The 23416-nt window shown below is 39.5% G+C and overlaps 1 protein-coding gene and 1 long non-coding RNA gene across 9 annotated transcripts in view; both read right to left on the reverse strand.

Moving 5' to 3' along the window:
• Positions 1 to 23416, reverse strand: part of TTC7A (tetratricopeptide repeat domain 7A) — a 202105-nt gene that overhangs the window by 73526 nt on the left and 105163 nt on the right. For all 8 annotated transcript variants that reach the window (XM_033512563.1, XM_033512562.1, XM_015620500.3 and 5 more), the window contains one exon: positions 3871 to 3987. In XM_033512563.1, coding sequence (XP_033368454.1) covers positions 3871 to 3987 — 117 coding nt within the window. The remainder of the gene's footprint in view (positions 1 to 3870; positions 3988 to 23416) is intronic.
• Positions 1457 to 3861, reverse strand: LOC117244010. The gene is made up of 2 exons (XR_004496296.1): positions 3752 to 3861; positions 1457 to 1601 (listed from the first exon to the last, which is right to left on the reverse strand). It is a non-coding gene; the product is annotated as an uncharacterized LOC117244010 (long non-coding RNA).

Here is a 23416-nt window from a genome sequence, read left to right on the forward strand (position 1 = left end):
AGAGCCAGGGGGATCTGAAAACTGGCCATGGGTGGCCAGCCCAGTCAAGCCTAAGTGGTGAGTTAGCACCCTGAGTGAGGTCCATAATCGAACAGGATTTTGGGACAAAGAAGGAAGTCCATGGCAGCTTCATTCTTCTGAAAGAGGCGTATATTGTCTAAATAGAACAAGTAGCATATATGTAGGAAAAAGGGTTTGTGACTGGACTTTATCTTTGGGTTTAGACTGCTGGACATCCAACTGCCCTCCTTATGATTGTTCCAGATAGATATAAAATAGATAGATAGAATCAACAACATGTTCATGATAATTTGATAGAATCAAATGCATGTTAAGCTTGCTAATGGTAGCTGAGTAAAGTGTTCCTTCCATAATTACCAAAAGGATTTGAAGGCTGTAGAACAGTGGGGAAAGATAAGTATTTTGGCTTTGTTTTTTTGACCTCTTATTTTTAAGCTGTCCCCGAGACAATTCCACAAGTAAGACATGTTATCTGAGATATAATTGCAAGTGGAAACCTTATGTGGGAGCTTGAAAATGCAAATACTGTGATTCTTATGGCAAAGTATCTATTGCTGGGGGACCGTTAGGCCCCGAAAGCAAGCTGTATTTTGATCCACCAATTGATGATGAGGATTGGAAAGGTCCCTTTGCCAATGAGACCTGGGCTTTAAAGGGGTATTAATGGATTTGTAGCCAATATGCTTAACACAGGTTACCCCCAAAATGGTCAGAGATATGTTATGTGGGGTTTATTAGACCATTGTTCTTTCTGATACTGCAAGTTCAGGGAAATCAGGAGTCAAAATATATGAGAAAAACAGTTGATGCATCACTGGCTGGAGGGAACACCCAAAAGTGGGACAAAGATGAATGACCACCTGACTGAATATCAGGTGCCAGAGGACTCATTTATAATTTAAATCGGATAATTAGGATGCAAGCTGTCTTTGAAATAATAATTAACCAGACAGCTACATCTCTTGACCTTCTTGCTGACCAGTCTACTCAGATGAGAAATGCAGTATTTCAACACTGGATGGTATTAGACTATCTATTAGCAGAAGAGGGAGTATGTGGCACATTAAAGGACTCAAACTGCTGTTTGCAAATAGAAGACAATAGAAAAGTGGTGAAACAGATAACAAAAAGAATAAGAAAGTTAGCTCATGTACCAGTCCAAACATAGAAAATATAGGAACGGGACATGTTTTCATGGTTACCTGGTAGACTATGGGTTAATCAAATGCTTTTTTACATCATCTGTGTTGTAGCAACTCTAGTCTTTTTACCATGTGTGATACCTTGCTTAGTACAACTCATTCAACATGTGATCAAAGGGATGCAGGAAGTAGCCATGCCTACTGATCCAGAGATAGTTGCAAAAAGTGATGCCACTGCAAATAACTGCAAGACCAAAAAGGACACAGGAACAAGAAACGAAGTCAATGATAACTAAAGTTTGTAAAGACATTTATTAAAAAAATTAAAAGAGGAGGGATTGAGAGGAATGACAGGTTTGTCTTTACAAACAAGCTGTGGGTCTGCTGGTAAGATGAAACTATCACTGAGAGATAACAGGAACAATGGGATGGATTCCACTGAAAGACAAAAGAGACGCTGAGGAAACACCATAAAATTCCACAAGAGTTAAGAATTAAGAAGGGCATTATGTACTGGGGGTGGGTGTGGGTGGTCTCAGATATCAGGCATCCTGGGAAGTCTGTACCTCTCAAGTACCTCAGCCTATGGGGAAAGAGAGAAGGGACAAGCGGCCGGGAATTAGGATAAAAAGGAGGCTGCGCCCTCCAAAAATTTGAGAGACCCCAGGGGAATGCCCCATGGCCTCTCCCTTTATTCAAATAAAGTAAAAGGATTACTCTGTCTCCTTTTTGGACATAAACCTCTGGTGTCTGTGGATTAATTTTCCCGACAGTGACAAAAATGCTGAGCAGAACACTTGGTTGGGAGACTGCAGAGGCACCAGTTTGTCAGAGAGAAGACAGGGGACTTGAACAGGGCATATGAATATCTGCAGGGGATAAAATACTGGGCCCTGTAAGACTTTTTAGTCTGTCAGAGTCACAGTAAGATTGCAAAGTCAGGAAACAGGCCAGACAAATACAACTGAAGTGCCATTTAACCGTGTAGGCAATTATCTACTGATTGAACCAGTGAAGAGTACTGGGTGCAACAGCTCTCAGCTTTGTGTAAATACAATCTTCTCTTTTGTAAGAAGCCCTAAAAACGTCTTTGTCCAAGTCTCAGTGTTAAGAATTCCCCTTAAGTTTCTTTGCAAGCCTTACCCACAATACTTTACCTATTTGTTAGCTGATACTACTGCAATTTGCTAAATACAAGGGCCTTCCTGGGTCACTGAATCCAGTTTAAAACTGCAGGTACCAAGCTGATTCTTGTTACCTTTCCAGTAGTATTTCCTAATAAATTTCCTTTATTATGTATTTTTTGAGAAAGAAAAAAAAAAGCCCTACTGGGAACTGCAGTGAAATACACAGTGTTAAAACTAGAGTTTCTAAAAGCAAAAGCAAAGCAATTTGTTTTGTTTAGGCTTCTATGGCAAAAGCCTCTAAAGCTATCACATCTTGGGTTTTTAAGTATGAGAGCCAAAGCACAGCTTGGGATCCAAATGCAGTCCAAATGGCTGAACTAGCTGTCTATTTTCCAAGGTACTCTCTACAGTCTCAGACTTGCAAGAGTAAATCTTCCTCAGTCATAATTGTTCAGTGTGGATTTGATCAGCTTCATGAGGACTACTCATGGGTATAAAGATTACTCATGTGAGAGGTACATGACTGAATCTTTAGCTAAAGATACTAAAGCCTAAGAAAATCAATTATTCGAATCTGTAATAGACCACTGCCTCTATGTAAATATCTTGATTTTTGTGTTTGGCTTGCTGCTCATGAGCTAAACCAACAAGAATTACTAATAACCCCTCAAGGTCAACTTGTACATAGGTCTGCACCATTCTATGCATACACTTCAGGTGTTTCTAAAGCTTATGTAAATGCATACAGAAACTGGGGAACAACTCAGGCTACATCACCCTGCTGTCTTGACTGCTGCCATCAAGCATGTCCTTCCTATCAAACACAATCCCTGTGGACATTATGGGCAAAGGATCTTGGTATAATATTCCCAAGACACTCTACATTGGTACCTTGACTCAGGCAATACCCTAAGGGTGTGGGAAGGAAGAAAACCCAACTCAGTAGCTTCCACACTTTCTGAACTTTACCTTTCAGTGGAGCAGCAGATGGAAGGGAGGAAACAGGGGACATAGCATTGTGTGAAAGCAGAGTTACTAGACCAAGGGAAGGGAGACATCCTACTACATCCTTCCTTTCCTCCCTTGCCCAGTTAGCATCAGGCTGTGCAACCAGCATGCAACTACAGCATATGAGTTTGGCACTGTGCCTTTCCTTGGCTTATTCCCTTCAGGACTGTGTAGGACCCCTACACATTCCTGGGTGGTGCCAACTACTGCAAACTGTGAACAACAGCAGATAAAAGCTCAGCACTACTGGGGAGAAAGAAAATCTGTCCTACATTCTGGACATCCAAATATGGATAGAGATGTTTAGACATTTGGTTCAGAAACTCATGGTTCCAACTGCTTCTTCAATATTAAAACATTGATGTTTTGTTGTGGTTTTTTAAAATTATTTTTAAAATAACAGCTATTAAAATCTTCCCCCTTTTTTAAATCACTGCTAGAAATACTACTTACCTTTTAAACAATACTATTTATCACCCATCTTGCAAAATCACTCAAGTATCTAGAAAATTAAAAAAGATAACCATGTTTCCAATAACACATCTGAACTTGCTACAGTGGAGAAAGCCTACCTGTGCTGTAGAACATTGTATACCATCTGCCACATCTGCAACATATGCCTGCATGTCACCAGAGCCTCTTCAGGTCCTTTGTGTATCCATTCCAGTTTTACTTTCGTGAAGAGTAAACTGCAAGATGAAAAAGAATAACTCCTATTTTATTGGCATCTCCTAAAAGTAGAGAATCAGTATCCCTCTGTCAAGATCCTGGCAGGCAGCATTTTTACCCACTTTGTATACATGCAGTAATAAAACACCATAGCACAAAACATTTCAGTTAGCTCAACTTTGATTGCCTACAAAGAGAGAAGAGAATCAACAGTATACCTCAGCTGTATACCTCAAATTTGTTTCACAAAGCTGGCAGGACAGTACTAAAAGCAAAGCACTGCAAAGCTAACAAGGTGACACATATATTGAATCTCATTTTATTTTAGACAGTATTAAAAACAGGAGAAAAAAGAATTTCCATAATACATATGCCCAGGCTGTTTTCTTAGTCTGGCATCTTCTTATAGCACTGGCTTATATAATAAATTTCAGCACACTTAACATAAACAGGTAATTATGTAAGGCCTCACAGGAAAGAAATGCTTTTTCTTAACCCCAGCTGGCAATCAACTCATACCTCTAGGCAGAACAGCCGATAGCCTTGTACATTCTTGTTCTAGGTAGTGTAACTGCTGCAACTATTCTTATACCTAGAGAAGACAGTACTTGCACAGACCACTGGAATTCAGCAGAATTGGGTCACACAGAGGTTAGAGGACAGATTTGGCAATGCCACAACCTACCACTTACTGCCAGCATGGCTTTTAATGCCATCCTTCACTACACCTGTATTATCTTAATTTTGAAGATTATTTTATTTATTTCTTTTATACTAATGCAATCTTTTCTGCTTTAAATGTTTTCATGAAGTCCAATATCAACACAATTAAAATTCACTTGACATGTCTAGCAATTAATCCACTGGAAGCACATATGCATACATACATGCATACAACAGCAGAATGTTAAAAATCCTAAAAACAGTTTTGTGAATGTGACCTGCAGGCTCCTGAGTAATCCAGACTACTTAAGAAAGAGACAAGAGCAACTGCATATATGATGTTAGAGAAGAACTTACAGCTGAGTAAGAAATCCTTCACTTGGAATAATTATAGCTCTGTTGCCAAGACTGTGGTGCATATCTATAGGAACATGCTAAAACAGCAGTTCCATTTGGTACTAACGAACATTAGGGTAGGAATTTTTGGGTTGGGTTTCTTGTTCGTTTTATTTTGGGGGGTGAGGATGGTGACCAAAATGTAGCCCAACTGTATCAGCTGTTATTATGAAGTCTGCTCATGGCTGCTGCTATGATATGACCTGGTAGAGGCAAGCATTCCACTAAATTCCTCAGGAATAAACTTTGACTAGGAAAGGCAGATCAAGATTCATAATCAACGGAATTAGTCTTTACCCTTTACCATTTTACATCCCTACTCTGTATCTTTGATTTTCTTGTTACTGGTGCGAGCAAAACAAACACTATAAGAACGTCATCTGCTCTTAGAGATGCTGACCCCCTGAGAGGAAAGGCCTTTATGATTCAAGTATTGGAGGCTAAAACACAGACTGATCAAAATTTTGCTGGAACAAAGATGTTACAGTGGATGGATGCACTGTTAATAAAAATAAGTCTGAATTTAAAGGAGTGGTTAGCAATGAAACTGGCCAGTGATGCCTGCTGCTCTGCGTTCCCAATGAACTGGGCTCATAAAAACAAAGCTTGTTTCAATGCCACAGAATATAGAATCAATCACTTGGGTAGAAGGAATACATATCACACTAGAAAGATGGGAAGTTAAACCCTGGAGTGCAATGGTATTAAAAAAAGACGTGAAGTTCCTGAACAACAATGCAGTTAAAAGGTCAAACAACCCTTAGCATCTGTATGCAGAAATGTAATCAAGTAGGAGCTGGAAGATGTGGCTATTCTTGATCAGAGCATCAGCAAGGCACTTACTACAATCTTGTTTCTAGATTCCAAAAGATGACTAAAAATGGGATATGGTTCAGAAAATGGTTATGCAAGTGATCTGAGGGCTAGAAAAATGCATTTCATCAGAGGTTTGAGCAGCTCAGTTTATTCACTTTCACCAAGAAGCAGCAAAGAAATTGTTTTGTCCCAGCCTGAAAATACCTACATCAAGTTTCTCATTGTGAGTCTTTGATAAAAAAGAAAAGATACAGAGAATCTAAGAATTTTTTGGAAGCTGGAACTAGTCAAATGGAAATGTATCAGTAAATGCATTCACATAACTATCAAGGAAAATAACCTTTGCAGCAATTACCTTGTGCAAACAGTAAATGCTGTAGTCATTAAAGCCTTTTCAGTAAGGCAGGATAACATCTGGAAAGCAACCGTAGCGTATAAATAGAAGCTGCGTGTTTGATGCATAGGCTCATGACTGAGTTTCTTTGGGCTGCACTGTGCAGAGGAGGGGTTAGACTGCATCACCATCCTTGTGGAAGTTACTCTATTAAAAGTATTATTCTAGTCCCAGAAACAAGCACATGGAGCAACCTATGCTATTTTAAGCATACAGTATCACACTAGATTAGGAAAGGCGAAGCATTACAACATGACTCTCTTAGCCATATTGTCCAAGAGAGCAAAGTTTATTATTCTTAATCTTCTTTTATAGATATATTCGAGAAGATCCAAGAGGTAAAACTCTCATTGGTCATTAAAGTGACACATCACCATCATTGGTTAAGTGGAACACTACCCCTTGACTGTTCCGTGCAAGTAAAGAAGAAGGATCCTAAACAACACCTGCAAAGATTGTTGTCCTTTATCAAGGACTGTTTTGATTCTTTCTTGTGATTTCTCAGGCCAGAGTGAGAAGCCTGTGAGACTTAGTTTCACACAGGCTGTTCCCTGCTTGCTTTTTGCATTTAGCATCAACAATACAGAATCATTTTTAAATCACTACAAATACTCAAAATGAAAGACCTTCTAAAGCACTGTACAGCCCTCTTTGCAGCAGAAGAACAGCAGTAAAGAAGACCAAGGCCCAGAGACCAGCTGTATTACATCCCAGACTAACACCACACTTCATAACATGGTAATATACCACTTAGTATTAATTAAATAGAAGGACCTGTTAACAGTCAAACTCACAGACAGGAGGGTTATATTAAAGGCTCCTTCTCCTTTTTACATTAGTAGTAGGGACACAGATGGCTTATCAGCAGGCAAATAAAATCACCACATAGTATCTTTATACATTGCAGTTAAACATTAAAAAGACAAATCAAGCATTTCTCACTCTGCTGTTTACTACTTACAGTGAGTATACATCAACTGCTCTGGATGAAGACGCAATGTTCTATCTCAGCAGAGAGAACAACTAATGAAACTGGAAAAAACAAGTCTCTCACAAAAACATAATGAAGCCTCAGCACTATACTATCATGAGTGGTAAGGCACAGGCACACTACAGGATCTTGGAGATACCATGCCCTACTAGCTGTTGTGAAAATTCACCTTGGGAATGGTGTTACCCATCTTATTGTGTAGTCTTATAATGAACCAAACGAAAAGACAAATGGGAAGAATGTAAGAAGCAAAAGGAATCAAACCATACCAGTGTCAGTAGCAAACAATGCAATTAAACATGATAACAAAAAGGCGGAAATACAATCAGGGTATTAGGCTGCATGTGCTACATGCTGTTAGTATTTCTCAGTTTCTAATAAGCCTTGTAATAGTGAAACCAGATAAGTAAATACATAGAGAAAACAGTGAAGCAATATCTCAAGCTTATAATTTTATTACTGAGCTAGAACTCTTGCTACACCAATCTAATGAATATTGTGTCCTATTAGTGTCTGTGCACAATTTCAGGGGCATAAATAAAAATTACTTATGCACAGATCTCACCTTATTGTATTTCTTAATATCACTGTACATCTGTATGATGCTTGTAGCATTAAGCAGTGTAGATGCTTAAAAAGATTCAACATATAAAAATAGCCCCAAGATTATCAATATAGTCATTGGTAATTCTATTAGCCTGTGACTGTGAAAATGGACTTGGGCTAAAGCATGTATATAAATTGCTACTCCATAACCATAGGAAAAACAGAGCAAAAAAATCCTTTTTTTTTACAAATCATTCTTGTAATGTGCATGATTTCAGGGACAGTACCAATGGAAAATAACCAGTACTTTGTCTTGATTCAAGATTCTAAGCTTCCCCTCAGAAGAGGTTTTCTTTTGTGGTGCATATGGACAGTATGCAAAGGCTTTTTTTCTCTAACGGAACAGAAACATAGAATCACAGAATTCCATAGGTTGGAAGAGACCTTCAAGATCATTGAGTCCAACCCATGCCCTAACACCTCAACTAAACAATGGCACCAAGTGCCAGATGCAATCTTTTTTTAAACACATCCAGGGATGGTGACTCCACCACCTCCCCAGGTAGACCATTCCAGTATTTTATCACTCTCTCCATGAAGAACTTTTTCCTAATGTCCAACCTAAATTTCCCTTGGTGCAGCTTGAGACTGCGTCCTCTCGTTCTGCCAGGTGCTGACTGGTGAAAGAGACCAACCCCCACCTGACTGCAACCTCCTTTCAGGAAGTTGTAGAGAGCAATAAGGTCACCTCTGAGTCTCCTTTTCTCCAGGCTAAACAACCCCAGCCCCCTCAGCTGTTCTTCATAGGGCTTGTGTTCCAAGCCCCTCACCAGCCCTGTTGGCCTCCTCTAGGTTATCAACAGATTACTGTCACAAGCAAACACACCCATCTCTCAATCTGTCACAGTAACTCTGGCAAATTAAAATCCAAATACAGTCGACTCTTGTGAGACCTTAAGTTCAGAAAATTCAAAATTAATTCAAAATGAGGTTTCACAAGTATCAAAACTTCAAAAGTATAATTTACCATGTCACTGTAATATGTAACACCTTAACAAAAAAGGCAGAGATTGGAGTCTTGAAAGATCTACAAAAATTTTCAGAAGCAAGCAAGCTACTTCAATTGATTTCAGAAGGCATTCAACATTTGTCTTCATAAAGACTGATTTCAGTTGCTTATAATGTCTCAAGGCTGGGCCAAATACACCTATCTAGTACTTCCAAGAGTCTTCTAATCCTACATGGCTAAATGCTCAGGCTTTAAGTTCTTTAGTATTACCCATGAAGAAAAGAGGTAATTCTTTCCCATTGCAGAAAGTTTAATTACCAAGGTTTAATAGCTAATATTTATTACCAGAAGATCTCACAAGTGCAAATGTATACTATCAATGCTTATGAGCACATCTGTGGAAGTTTTAAGTTGCTGTGTATAGCAATAACCAATTGACAACTTTATGGATGCTCTAGGACTTTATAAGATTTATTAATCTATTAATTATTGGGACTTTTAAAACTTGCTATAAATGGAGTTCTTACTATCAAATGTAGCCCTTGTATTACACGTTTATACAGCATCACAGTGGGATCTGTGTCTTATCACTTGACAAACAATAAATAATGCCAGTACTTTAACAAACAACATCTTCTACTCATTTCAAGGCTGAGAGACTAAATTAGGACTAATGAGTATTATGTAGTCATTTGTCTATATATTTTGCCATTCACCGTCTGCTTAAGACCCCTTCAGTTTTTGAGAGCTTGTCAGCAGCTTCTCAAATATCTACATGTCTTTGAGCTTTACCAGATTGGTGCTGTCATTCCCCAAAGTGGTTCATTATTTACCCAGATTTGTCTACCTACACACACAGCTGCTGGGTTATTTTGGATACTGAATGCAAAGGAAACAAAACAAACCACCAAAAGGAGCAGGGTATGTTAATTCACCAGACAACTGCGTACATTAGCATGAAGCTACTGACCTCCTCCAACTAATACGTGTACTTTGTTCCTCTATTAAAGGACAGGATGCATGTGCCTGATGGTTTGTACAGACATTGGCTTGGAGATGGAAACCAGTGACAGTCCCAAGAGCAGCAAACACAATTCGAGTGTCCGGGTGATGGGGTGTGGAGCAGCAAAGTGCCACTGAACAGCAGAGACCAGCTCATCCTTCTACTTCACTAAAGTCCAGACAGATATTCCACACCAGAGACAATGAAAAGCAGGGGACTGTCATAACCTAGAGGAGTAGAGGACGTGAGTATGCCCTCTGACAAATTGTGAGGTGTGGATTCAAATCCCCAACATTCTGATCCTCTTGAATCAGTTTCCTCTCCTTTAAGGTAATGAATACAAAAGAAGGAAACAGGTGAATACAGGACACAAACTGATCTAACAAAGCTGGAAAGAGGATGAAAGAGACAAGAAGAATGACCAAAATTTTGGAATGCTTTTGATATACAGAGAGAGTAAACAGATTTTTCAGCCTAAAAAAGAGGCTGAGAGAAGAGATGACATGTTTATAAAATCATTAATAGCATGAAGAAGATCAGGAAGTCAAAGCAATTTGTGTTGTTTCAATGAAAGAATATCCAATAAAACAATCAAACAGTGGATTTAAAATGAGCAAATGAAGTGCTTTTTTATACAACACGAAAGTAAAGTCCAAAATCCATTGCTGCAGGATGCTCTAGAACAGACACAAATATGTTCAAAAAGGGATTAGATAAATTCACAGATGACGGGGCAATCAGAGACATTAAAGACAATCTAATGCAACCTCTGGCTCCAAAAGCCTCTGAGCCAAACTGCTGACAGAAGAAGGGATCACATATGAGGGGTAGGATCATCCTACTGCTATGTTTCTGTACACTTTTCCCTATGCATTCACCAGATGCCCTGCTGAAGCCAGACAAGCCCTTAGTTAGAGCAAGAACAGCCACTCTTGTATTTTGATACAATGGATTGTATCAGGAATATGACTGCAGCCAATGCTCTTTTTATAAGTGAGATTGTCTTGTCCAGGCCAGTGGAACTGCAGTATCTTCACAGAAAATCAGTTACTCAGTTTCCCAGTTACTGAGTTTAGCTTCAGTGGTGAGCCATCTAAAAAGGTCAATTAGAAAGTGGATACTGTTTCACCATAACTGTTATGGTTTCATTAATGTTCCTACACCACCTGCTAATGTCCTAGTCAAATTATGAATAAGAAAAAAAGAAGGCAAAATTGGGGAGCTGCTTTTCATCTCCTGTATTTTTGTTGATAAAATCAACATCAAAATTGCTGTCTTCTCAAATAACTCTGTGCTTCTTGCAGTCTCCTGACATTTAAGGGCACATTCTCAAGTTAAATTAATGCCAGCAACTCTGACTGCAACCTCCATTTATAACTTCACACTGTGCCATGTATCTATCACTTTCCCAACAAAAATAAATGGATCATATACTTTTACAGACATACAGTCCTAATTTTTATGGCTCCCTTCCCAGTTAGCCCTCAATGTGAACAAAAAAATAAAATCAAGAAATCTGTCACCATGCCCAAAGAATTACTGACTTCATAATCTAGGGAAACTAGCAAACTCAGAGCTGCCATCTCCTCCTTTATAATAATGCCCTGCTCTGAGACCAGTCCTGAAGGACAACATCAATTCAGATAATGTTGCTCCACAAACAATGACAGCTACAGCACAGGGTGAAAACAACTTCCAGGGTGGTAGATTCTAGGCTATTTAAAATTTAACACAATGGAGACAATTTACTATGCTCAGCCTCTTGGGACAAGGCACCTAGAAGGTTCTTGCTTATAGAAAAGGAGGAAAATACAAAAAGAGGTGATCAGGAAAGCTAAGATTGCAGCTGAAACTGTAGGAGAAGATTGCAAAACAAAAGCAAGGGAATAGCCACTGGCATGGCTCAAGCTCTGGATGTTTTCTTGGACTGCCACCCTCTGCAAGCTGCAGCTTGTATCTGATGGCAGAAGGGCCTCCTGTCTGTCAGGTGAAGGTTCTGCCCATGGATTATGCTGCATAACTGCACAGATACAAATGCCTCTTCGCAAGACAAATGTGTGCAGCCAGTCCAGCAACCTCATGAACTTATTTCAGCATTCAGGTCCATCAGATTAATTTCTGATACAGAGAGCAAATATGATATTATGAATATTTATGTGGTCCATTCAGAAAGTGCCTCTTACATGGAAAGGAGGGTCTTGTAACAAACCTCCTTTATCTGCTAAACCCAGGCTGGCTGTCACTTAAAGAAAAGCAACTATTAACTAAATAGTCTGGAAAAAGCAAGCTGATCAGCTTGGAAAGAAAAAAATACAAAAGACACTGAAATTCTTCTTTATCTTCACTTGTCTTCAGTATCAAGCCATATTTAGTCCTACCCAAGAAAAGAAAATGAAAAAAAAAAGAGGGGTGATAAGAATTATTTTCTGCATTCCTTTTACTTAAGTAATTACTTTTGAATACTGGATTTGTGGTATTTTGCTTTTTATTAAGAACATGGGAAGCAAATTGTTAGCAGAGTTGATACAAACACTTGTCTCACCCTGTTACATAGAACCCTTGAGTGAGACCCCTGAAAAGAGCTTTTACCTTCCTCTCACCCTGATGAGGAATTGCCAACATGACAATTTTGTACTATCACAAATCATCTGTATTTCAGTCCATATCTTGTCTGAATAAAAACACAAAAATAATTTTCAGTTTTAATTTTTACAGCAAAACCTGGGGAAAAAGTTCACAGTTTTTCTATGAAATGTGCTTTCTTCAAATTTTTATTTGCAATATAAAAGCAAATATCCTTTGTAGGAATAGTGAATTAAATTTTACCGTGTAACACTTCAGAAAATGTTAAACTGTTTATTCTGCAAGACTCCTCCAGCATTGTTTTGTGAATTTCTTCTTCTCTGACAGACTCCACCTATATGGAATATCTATTCCCTATTGTGCTGGACACTGCTACAAACACATTTGAAAACTAGAGCCAGGTCTTGGGCATTCAAGGCTAGGACCTCAGAGGTCCACCTCCTATTTAACTTCAATCATGAATTCAGTAGGAGTTTAATGCATAGCTTCTCCATCCAGCAGACCCAAGCCCTCACACTTGAATTCAGGTGACTCTGTGGTGCAGAATCTCATTTGTGGGTGGAAACAGACACCTACATGGCAACATGCAAATGTCAGTGTGAACTCGGAGGTGTTCTGAGAACACAGTCCACTGTATTCCACCCTTGGGGGGCAGCATGGCAAATATCCTATGGCTTCAGCTGGAGACCTGGGAGAGCCATGCTCCATGCCTTGCTGTCTCGCATGGCTTTTTGGCCAGTTTTGGGTAAGCCAACCCAAGGATGCTGTATTTTAACTCTTCCAAATGCAGAGTAGATAATGAGAATGACCTTTGCAAAGCATTTGGAGAACCAGAGGCTTCATCATTGCCCGTCCCATATCCTTTACATTTAATCTCTTAATATGGGTGACTCTCAACTTCAGAGTTATTTGTGGACAGGAAGGAAAGCAGGTTGAATTCCTCTGTAACTGACATAACATTTTCACATCAGCTGGGCATGATTTTTCAGAATTTCACCAGATGTGCCCCCTGAATAAATTCAGCCAGCCCTGACTAAATAGGAATTCATTTGGAAGGGCAGAGCTGAAAACTATAATGCTGCCACAGCCACTGGAACAACTCCTGATTTACAGAAACTAAAAAGGAAACCAAGCATAGTGTCTCTGACTGCTGAGCAGAGATCCTCCCAGACAAGAAAAGAGCACGAATGGACTAAGGTGAATATTTAACATGCTGCCAATAATTCCTGTCTCCAACGACGGCAGAACTGGATGCTTCACTTACACTTCTAAACTGTTGTATTTTTCATAAAAGCTTCCATTATGTGTAGTTTAGGCCTCTTTTAGAGGAAAGGATACCAGGACTCCGGCTCAAAATAACACTTGACATCAACCTCCAAGTCACCTCAATGTGCAACCAATAACATGGCTTTCGTTAGGAAATGTATGTCTGAATCCCTATCCACGTATTTAAAACAAAGTGAAATACCTCCTAATTAAGCTAGAGTCAAGATAATAAAAAGCACTATCATACTCTTATTATGGATGTATAAATTATAGAACAAAATACAGTAAAGCAGAACCCCATAAAGGATTAATAAAACATTTCTACCCACCTTGACATGTTTATGAAATCTTGCATGTTACTGATACTTGGAGCAAACACTCTGAAACTGCATCATCCCCCCCCCCACTGTATTAGTGGCATAAAATAAGCTTTTCTTTTTCAAATTGCATCATACAATGTTGGTAGACAGACCTCACTCTTATCCTGATTTTAATCTGGAGCAATATAATTTATGCCACTTTGGCATTACTACAGTAACACACTTAGAAGAGGTCTTCATCTTTAAGCATGAATCCTGCTGAAGTCAACAAGAAACTAATTAGTACTCTCCTTAAAACTTAGTGTGTGATTAAAAACCTTGGTAGATCCAGCTCTTTATGAGGAGAACGATCTAAGAGATTCTCTTCTAACTGCTTAACTTTGCAGAGGACAAAGTATTAACGTAACACAAGAAGAGCCAGAGTTTACCAATATTTAGCATGCACTAACTACATATCTCAGCAGAGCTGAAAAGGTGGAAATCAATCAGTCAAACACCACTGAATTTCACTATAGAATACGGGTTCTGGGGCACATGTGGGCATGTTTCAATCCAGGTTCTGGGTAAGGCAACCCATCATATACTTATGACAGTTCAGAAGCAGTGTTTTTTACAAGCTTGCTTTACAGAGCTTGCTCTGCAAGATATGAAGAAGCAGTTTTATATGCTGGCCTGAAAAAATATAGGGAAATATATGGTTAAATGGTGAAAGAAGTGACAGAAATGAAGGCAGACAAAAGGTCCTTCATTTTGGGAAAAAAAAATCCAAACAAACCCGATCCCAAAAACAACCTCCAAAAAATCCCAAACCCCAAACTAACCCACAGTATCTAGAACAAACCTGCATTTTGGTAAGTAGACAGAAAACTGTTGGCTTCACCAAAGAAAACTCCAGAGAAAGAAATGGCTGTTTTGCTGCCATCAGGAATCATATTTGCCTAGGCCTGCAAAGCAAAACCATGATGTTACTGCAGCCTATGCCAGCACCAGCTGAACACAGTTAATGCAAAAACAGCAGCAGGAAGAAACAGGAGCATGACTTTTAATGCAGAGCTAGGGACCAGCATAAAGACTCTGTACTTCAACAGATGTGTTGAAGATCAGCTATGGCAGTTTCACTCAGTCCTTCACTAGCACAATTGAGCTATCCTAGCAAAATCTGTGTTACCATTTGGCTCAACACAGCACACAGACTTCAGGCAGACAAAACTGTATTCATGGTAGTGCTGGGTTGTATTTTCACCGCAGAGAGTGATTTGAAGATGCATTAAATTTCCTTATAAAGTTGTGACTTTATAGTTCCTTTTCACTTGGTCCAAGGCTAATTGCAGAGCCAGGTCTTATAGCCCCTAATCCCTGTCCAGTTTGAGAACAGGCAGATTGGTTTGGCAGTGGTGGCACTTTTTGTCATGTTGTTGCTTCCACATCAGTCAAGATTCCCCAGATTTCAGGCCATACAGCTGAACTGACACTGTGATAGCTCTCCTGAACCATTACTCTGAGATAAAAATTCAAATATAAGTGAACATCTTGGTTTGTTTCCAGCTATTTTCTTCCTAATTTCTTCCCAAATAAACACATCAACCCAAGGACATTGCTGACTTACAGAACACAGTTCCACAGCTTGCATCCTTGACTACTATTCTGGTGTCAGGGTTTCCCAGCAGAAAGCTATGCACAGTTCAGCTGAACACAAACATAATTCAGGATTTTGCAGGTTGTATATTAAATATGAAGCTCTATTCCCTAGCTTTACTGTAAATCTGAAATGCACTGCAGCACATACGACTCCAGCATGTACACCTTACACTGTACAAGTAAACTGAGTCACTGCTCACAAGTAACCATCAGCAGTCTCCACCTGTCAGAGATACCTAACAAATTTCAATTAGAACTGCTAATAAAAAATGAAAGACTTGAGAGAAAGGTGAGAAATATATATGCATGGTAAAGAAAAAAAAAATCAAACCAAAACAAATCAAAAGTAAAAAAGAATCCACAGCAGATTGGACCTAAAATCAGATTAATGGATTATTTTTCTGCAATATACTACACCTCAGTGTGGCAGGTCTTCCAGATGTGCTGAGAGAAGACAACACAATACTATAGATCTAAAGCACTGCATACGTGATTATAGAAAATCCTTTGAGAAAACATGCATAGTAGTTACATTTCAATAACAGCCTGAGAAAAACACCTTAGTATAAAATTGCAAATACAATTTAAAGGCTGGCTGGATTAACCAGGTCTGACTGCTGAAAGACAGGTTTCATTCTACAGTACAGTGCAGGTGACAGGATTACTGGTTTTTGGTTTACTTTTGTGTTCTTCACCCACCCACAGAAAGGTTTTTTTTTTTGGAGACACAGTCCAGCACTTAGCAACCACTGACCTTTACAAATTTTTACACAATAGTGCTTTTAAAACTGAACTCAGTTCTAAAATTTAGAGCTAACAGCTGTAATGAAACAGGTAAAAAGAACTAAACATTCAGGGTCTGACAGTGAGCTGAAAGCAACCAGCTCTGTTAAGCTGAAATGAACGGATTTTTGTCTTTTTAAACTAGCTGAGGAAGCTTCAAGTCAGAAAAGCTCAGGCAGCTTTAACACCCTAGAAATAAGCATGCATCAAATAAACACAGAAATTCAGTGCAGAGTTAGTGCAGTTTGATCAGTTTATATCAGCTGACTCCCTACTTTATGCCCTTAAACAAATTATTCATTTACAGAATTCTAGCCTTTGATACATCCACAAGGATTCAGCAACTGAAAAAAATAAAGGAACAGAAGTGATAATGCATAATAAAATCCAGCCTTTTACAGAGAAGAGTCCTATGCTTTCTTTTCTCCTGTGTGGAGAGAAAGCCCATGCAGAAATGCCCAGCTTGCATGGGCTGCCAGTGCTCACCATGGAGCCCTGCAGCACAGAAGCCTGAGGCCAAACTCTGCACCTCAACATCTCAGCCAAGGAGAGGGACAAAAAGAGGCTGGACTGAAGTCACTGAAATCTGAACACAGTGATATCTCCATGTTTATCCAGTGCTACATGTCCTGTTAACTCAGTGCAGAGCTCTCTGCAGAGTAAGAGATTGGAGCACACTAGGATAAATCAGGAGAGTGTATTTATTATCTGTCCCTTCTGATAAGATAGCAGCATGTACCAGTTTTTTCTTGAAGTAAATCTGAAGGGGAAGAACAGGTATCAACCTAAAAGCATTAAGAATATTATAACTGTTCTGTTTACCATTTACCACTAGGCATAAAAACCACTTTGCATTTATGTATGCCCTTTTCTTCCCCTCTTAAAAGCCCACCATGCAAACCAGTTGCAATTCAGAGCTCACAATCTAACTTCTGTTTCTTTTCTTTTCAAAGCAAATATATCCAAAATACAGGTATAGTGCTCTTCTCTATTCACACCACAGAGGGTGTTGTATTTTCATGAATATGTCCACACCCTTCCTTATGTAGCTCACTGAAAGGATATCCAAAAGCCACTGTGCAGAACTCAGCACTCCAAGGCAACTGAAAGTGCTCAATCTCTCTGGTGACCTGACTGACAGTTCCTCCTCCAGAAAGCTTAACAGAACTTGTCATTTTGTATGTGATATATGCTATCATAATTAATTTCCTCAGGGAATGACATCCTGAGGAAGCATGGTTCATAGCATTCACCAGAAATCTGACATTTTGAAACAGACTACCAAAACCAAGATGCATCCATGGAAGAGCTGATATTTTTATTTTCTTGACTGTAGATAGATGGCATAAACTAAATCTTGTCATAAAAAGACTGTCTTAAAAACTGTTGAACTATACCGATAAAAATCAGTGTTCCCTCCTCTTGAACAGATTTAATTCATTAGAAATCCAGAAGGTATTTAATTTATTTGTATTATCATGTGCCATTTAATATACAATGAAGTAAGAGCTTCCTTCAAGCCTTAATGGAAAAGATTCAGAGCTGTAATCCTTTTTCAAATAATTACCCTGTTCATGGGGCTTCAGCACAAGATGACTCCAGGAAGAAGTAACATAGCAAGATTGGCTATGAAAGCCTCAGTATATACACATACCAAGCTGAATGGCAATGAGAGCACTTTGCACACGTTTGTCAAGTCACAGGCCCAAATTGGGCTAAAATTAGAACTGAGAGGGAAGAGCAAGAGCATGTGAAAGTATCAAGTCCATCTGCCATATAAAAGGGTCTTTGAAGACAAAAATGTAGGAAGGGTGGTGTGGTGGTTTTAAAGCGGTAGCTAAGAATCACCAGAAAACTTACTCATCATTTGCTGTGAGGTATAGATTAGGAGAAGGGCAAAACAGGCTCAAAACTTAAAAGGAATAAAGAAAGTTTACTAGCAGAACTACAAGAATAAGAAACCAGAATAAAACTGCCAGAAACCCTTCCTCCCCACCACCTAACCATTCCCTTGTCTAACTGACAACATAGAGACAAAACTTGGTGGTTAAAACAGTACTAACTATACATTAGTTTTTTCATCAGTCTTTGGAGAGAAAGGAGTTCCTTTTTGTCATTCCATGGAGAGTTCTCCACAAGAAAAGAGTTTTCTCATGGCTTTTCATTCCCGTGACGGCAGTCAACTGGAAGAAAACTCTCTGCTATCATGCCTTCCATTTTCACACTACCCTGAGGTGTGTTCATGGGCCATGAACTCAAGGGGTACTATTTTAAAGATGAGTTATTTAAAGGCAAAGGTTCTCTTCAGCTGTCTCTGTGATCATCTCTGGGAACAGAGGTTTTCTCTTTTTTCTCTGGGGACTAAGGGTTTTCATCAACTCTCAACTCTCTCTCTCTTCCAGCATTTCATGGGATCACAACTACTCCACCATCTGCTCAGCTTCATCAATGGATACCTTTGCTCAGATCTACACTTTGAAATACTTTATTCCCCCCCAAATACTCTTTCATGAATTAAAGGGGTTTTTCAGAACATTACCGTCCCTCTCCATGGCCTTACCAAAAGAATATTTCAGCTTATTAAAGCATCTTTTCATTCTTTTCTCATCTGAGGCTTGATTTTTTTTTTTTCAGTGACTTTGATGGTTTATGTTGTTTCTTTACATGTTGACCAGTCTCACTTTTTTTGGACAAAGGATTAAATCTGCAGGTCTCATTTGGGATAGTGAAAAGGTTAAAATCTGGCCCAAGCCACGGCAGGTATTCATGGTGTCAGATTTTAGCTTGGCAGCGCTGGAAAAGCAGTGGGCTGTTTTCCGCCTGGGACCGTCTGTGCGGGCTGTGGGGGCAAGCAGCTGTGGACCGCCCCAACCCAGGGCCAGGGCCACAGGAGAGCCCTGCCCCACCTGCGACTGGAAAAACCTCTCAGTCTCTGTCCCTCACCTGGGAGCTGCTGGAGTCCAGCTCAGCCCCCTCCCCCCAGGCTGGACAGACCTGAGGTGGGGGAAAGGGGGCCATCCGGACTTCTGTTACCTTTCAAAGACAGAAACTATGAGAGCCAGAAGCTTCTGGGCTTAGGGTTAAAAGGTGTTATTCACAGAGTTGATCTCACTTTTTAATGGTCAAAAAAACTGTCAATTCTCAGAAATGGCCAGCTATTGGCTAGGTCTTAAGCAGAGAAGAAACTCCCAGCAGCCTCCAGCAGTCTCTCTCAGAGCCCTAATTTCTGCAGGTGTTCTTCACTTTTTTTTTTAAAATGCCAATCCATCACATTCAACCCCTTCAACTCTGTGAATACCCATTTCAAACTTAATCAAAATTATATTCAACATACAACTTTACCTAAAACAGGTGGGCTGGTATGCCAACTGAAAAAGGCAGCTATAGCAGTGAATTACTGCTTTCACACACACACACAACCTGTGTTTTTTACTCAGCCATGAGTTGTGCTGTGTGGCTACCCAGGAAAGTGAAGCTGCAAGTAGAAAAGGGAAGCTAGTGGCTGACAAAGAGCTAGGATATCTTACTGCTACCCTGCTGCAGGAGGAATGCACAAATATCTCGCTTTCACAATTCCAGGACACTGCAACTGTATCCTTACTCAGGACAACTGCAGGTTTCCTACCCACAGGTCAAGGATATCCTGGCAGCAGCTTGCATAAATAATTCTTTCCAACAGAAATGGCAACATAAAACCCAACACACAGAGGAAACAGTACTGCAAATTACATACTTAAGATCAATTCCTGTACAGAGTATTCAGAACAACCCTCAATAAACTTCTTAGATATCTTTTTCCTGGAGGCCTAGAGACATTAGTTAAAGTAGAGACATGTGAGTTGCAGTGCACTTTTAACATAAATGAGACAGAGAAGAAATTAATTTGGAGAAACATCAACACTACTGGAATCTGAGAGATTCTTAATGCATCAGATTTGTGACTGCTTATGGCATGACCAATTTTCTTTTCCTTGTTTTTTTTCTTGCACTTTGTTCCTTATTTATAATGAGGTTTTACAGTAGGGACATTTGGCAGATTTGATAGAGATACTGGCTTTGTCATTAAATTTGCCTTAATCCCTTTCTCCTCCTGTTCTAGGCCAAGATCACAGCTTTATCAGTCAGGTCTCTCCAGGTACAAGTTTATTTTTCATGTAATACCTGCCATTCAGACAGTGTCAATGCAGGGATTTTCATGTGATTCCAGCTACCCAAACATTCCACTTCACCACTGAAACTAAATAATAATGTGATGTGCTTGACTGACCCAAATCTGCTGAAGTCTGCCTCAGTAATCCCTGCAGGTCTATGTACTTCAGATTGCCATCTCTTCTGAGCAGTTTGGTATTTCCAATGGATACAAATTCTGGTATTTATGTTCAGGACTACAGCCAATAGACAACTGAAGCCTCAACTACAAAACTACCACTTTTGCAAAGCCACTGCATCACAACCACCACAGAGCATATAATGCCCAAGTCCATAAAAGCTACCATGGAGATACTACTTAAGTTGTAAAAGACATCATCTACTTGGTTTGCTCCATAACATAGTTCTATAGGAGTTAATCCAGCAAAGATCACCCTGGGAAATGTATTAAACCAATCCAACACTTTGCCTCCATCTAAGCTGTGTGCTCCCTCTTGTTAAGGCACTGACAGGGCAGCCTGATGTGGCTTGGTACAGCTCCATCCCAATTAAAGACACCACATTCCGCTGTAAGCAGCATCTGCAGCAGCACAGAGGCTCTGCTCACATACATGATTCCTCCCTGGATAAACAAATCAACTATGAGAATCCCTGTGCAAGTGTGAAAAACCAGTCAGGGCACTGGAGTCATCTCTTCCTCTCCTTTCCCATGGGCAGGGCATCAGGACACATCCACTTGTAAAATTTTTCTTTTGCTGCCATAAATAAAAAGTTAAATTTACCCTGTCAAATGAGTCATTCCATGGTTTATTATTGCTACCCTGGAAGCAGGCCTAAAGTACAAGAGTGGAAGAAATACTATGACTGCTCTAAATTGTGTCTCTGCTTGGATCCTCAGACAACTTTTCTTGAGTTTTACAGCAAAGACCAGTCCCCAAAGCACCTATAAATACATTTTTGATGAGTATGGTGGACTGGCAGAAGGAGAAAAGGACAACCCTAAAAGCAATGATTTCCGCATTTCAGGCCCTTGTACCCATAGAACAGACTATATCAACTACTGTATTGCTATCTGGTTTCAACACTACCACCATTCTGACGGGAACTGTGATGTACAGCTTTGAGAATTTTGTTCTAGAAAAACCCAAGGGATGAACCTGTCCAATCCACAAGCATTAGTTTGTTAACCACCAATCACAACACTTATGCAAGAGACACCATGCAGAAACTGCTGTACTCTTAGAGCTGCTATACCACAACATAAAGTTAAATGCTCTTGGGAAAACAAAACAGTAGAATGAACCCTGAAACTTACTGCCTACATTAACTCATTCTATAATTAATTTATTAAAACAGAGAGGAAAGCAAAAGTTGAGTTCTTCTTTAATAACCCTAACCAGAACTGTGCAGCAGAGATAGAAAAGCCAGCCAGTTCTACTAACTGTTCTATTGTTCTAGCAATTCTACTAATGTTGTATTATTGGTTTTAGTGCTGTAGCTGATTTAAAGGAAGCAAAAAAAAAAAATCTTTCCGATTGTCAAATGAAAGGGGTAGATTAATTTATATATGGAAAGCTTTCCTTAACACTTTGAACTAAACTGCTTTTATTTGGAGCTTTTAAGAGTACATTTGTCCCCTTCAGAGTGAAATATTTTAATACTCATCCCATCCCTTGTTAGGACATTATTTTAAGTGAAATGTAAAACCCAAGTGTTGTGGGGTAGCTTTACCTTTAAGACAGCTGAGGAAAGAGGGGAAGTTGAAGCTGCTGATAGCTGATGGGAGTTTTTCCTCCTGACCAATTATCAGTCATTTCCAAGAATTGACAGCAGATCTGACCATTAAAAAGTGAATTCAACTTGTAAACACCCCCTTAAGAAGTACAGACAGAGTTCTCATGCTCTCTTTCGCTTCTGGCTTTTGGCAAGGTAACAAGGCTCTGTTTTGGCCTCTCCCCCTCCCTCCAGGCCGACAAGGCCGCGGGGCGGGGGGCGGGGCGGGGGGAATCAGCGCTGGTCAGCCGAGCTTGGTTTTTAGTTGTTGCTGCTGGACTGAAACTTGATACTATGAACTCTTGTAGCTTTTTAAGCTTCTAATTCTTTCACTACCTTGAGTAAACATACAGATTACTCCTTCTCTTAGAACGACAGAGAGAGAGAGAGACAATTAACATAGAGAAGACATCATAGAACCACCAATGCAACAGTGGGGAAAAGAGTTAAGTTTTAAATAAGAGAGAGAGAATAAGAAGATGCTTAATAGCTGAAATATCTTTTTGTTAAAGCTATGGAGATGGACAATAATAGTTGCTTGAGATACTGTGAGTTGCTGAGATTACGTAGAGTGAAGATTTTGAAGCCTTGGGGGCAAAGAGGAAACTGTTTTCCAGGAGAGCTCACAGAAACAGATGAAGAAGACTTCTGCCTTTGAATAACTCATCCTTAAAAATGAAATCCCTAGACTTTATTGACCCATGCACACCTCGGAGAGATGTGAGATGGAAGGAGCAGATCTAATGACAGATTTCCGGGCAGCTGGCATTAGAGAAATGGAAAACTATGACAAAAATAGTTTTCTCGTGAGAAACTCCATAGATTAGCAGAAAGAGACTTCTGTTTCTCTACAAAGACTGATGAAAAGACTCTAACAAAAATTGAGACGGTTTTTTAGCCACCAAAGTTCTAAAGTTATTTATCTCTATGTTATCATGTCATGTGTACAAAGAGGTGATCAAAATGTAAAAGATGAAGGGGTTTTTCTAGAAATTTACTCTAGTGTTCTTATTCTGTAGTTTGTCAATAAACTGTCTTTATTCCTTTTAAGTTTTAAGCCTGTTTTGCTCTTGTTTTAATCCATATCTCACAACAAGAAATAAGTAATTTCTTTAGTTA

Source organism: Parus major, chromosome 3, assembly GCF_001522545.3.
Source record: "Parus major isolate Abel chromosome 3, Parus_major1.1, whole genome shotgun sequence".
NCBI classification, from domain to species: Eukaryota; Metazoa; Chordata; class Aves; order Passeriformes; family Paridae; genus Parus; species Parus major.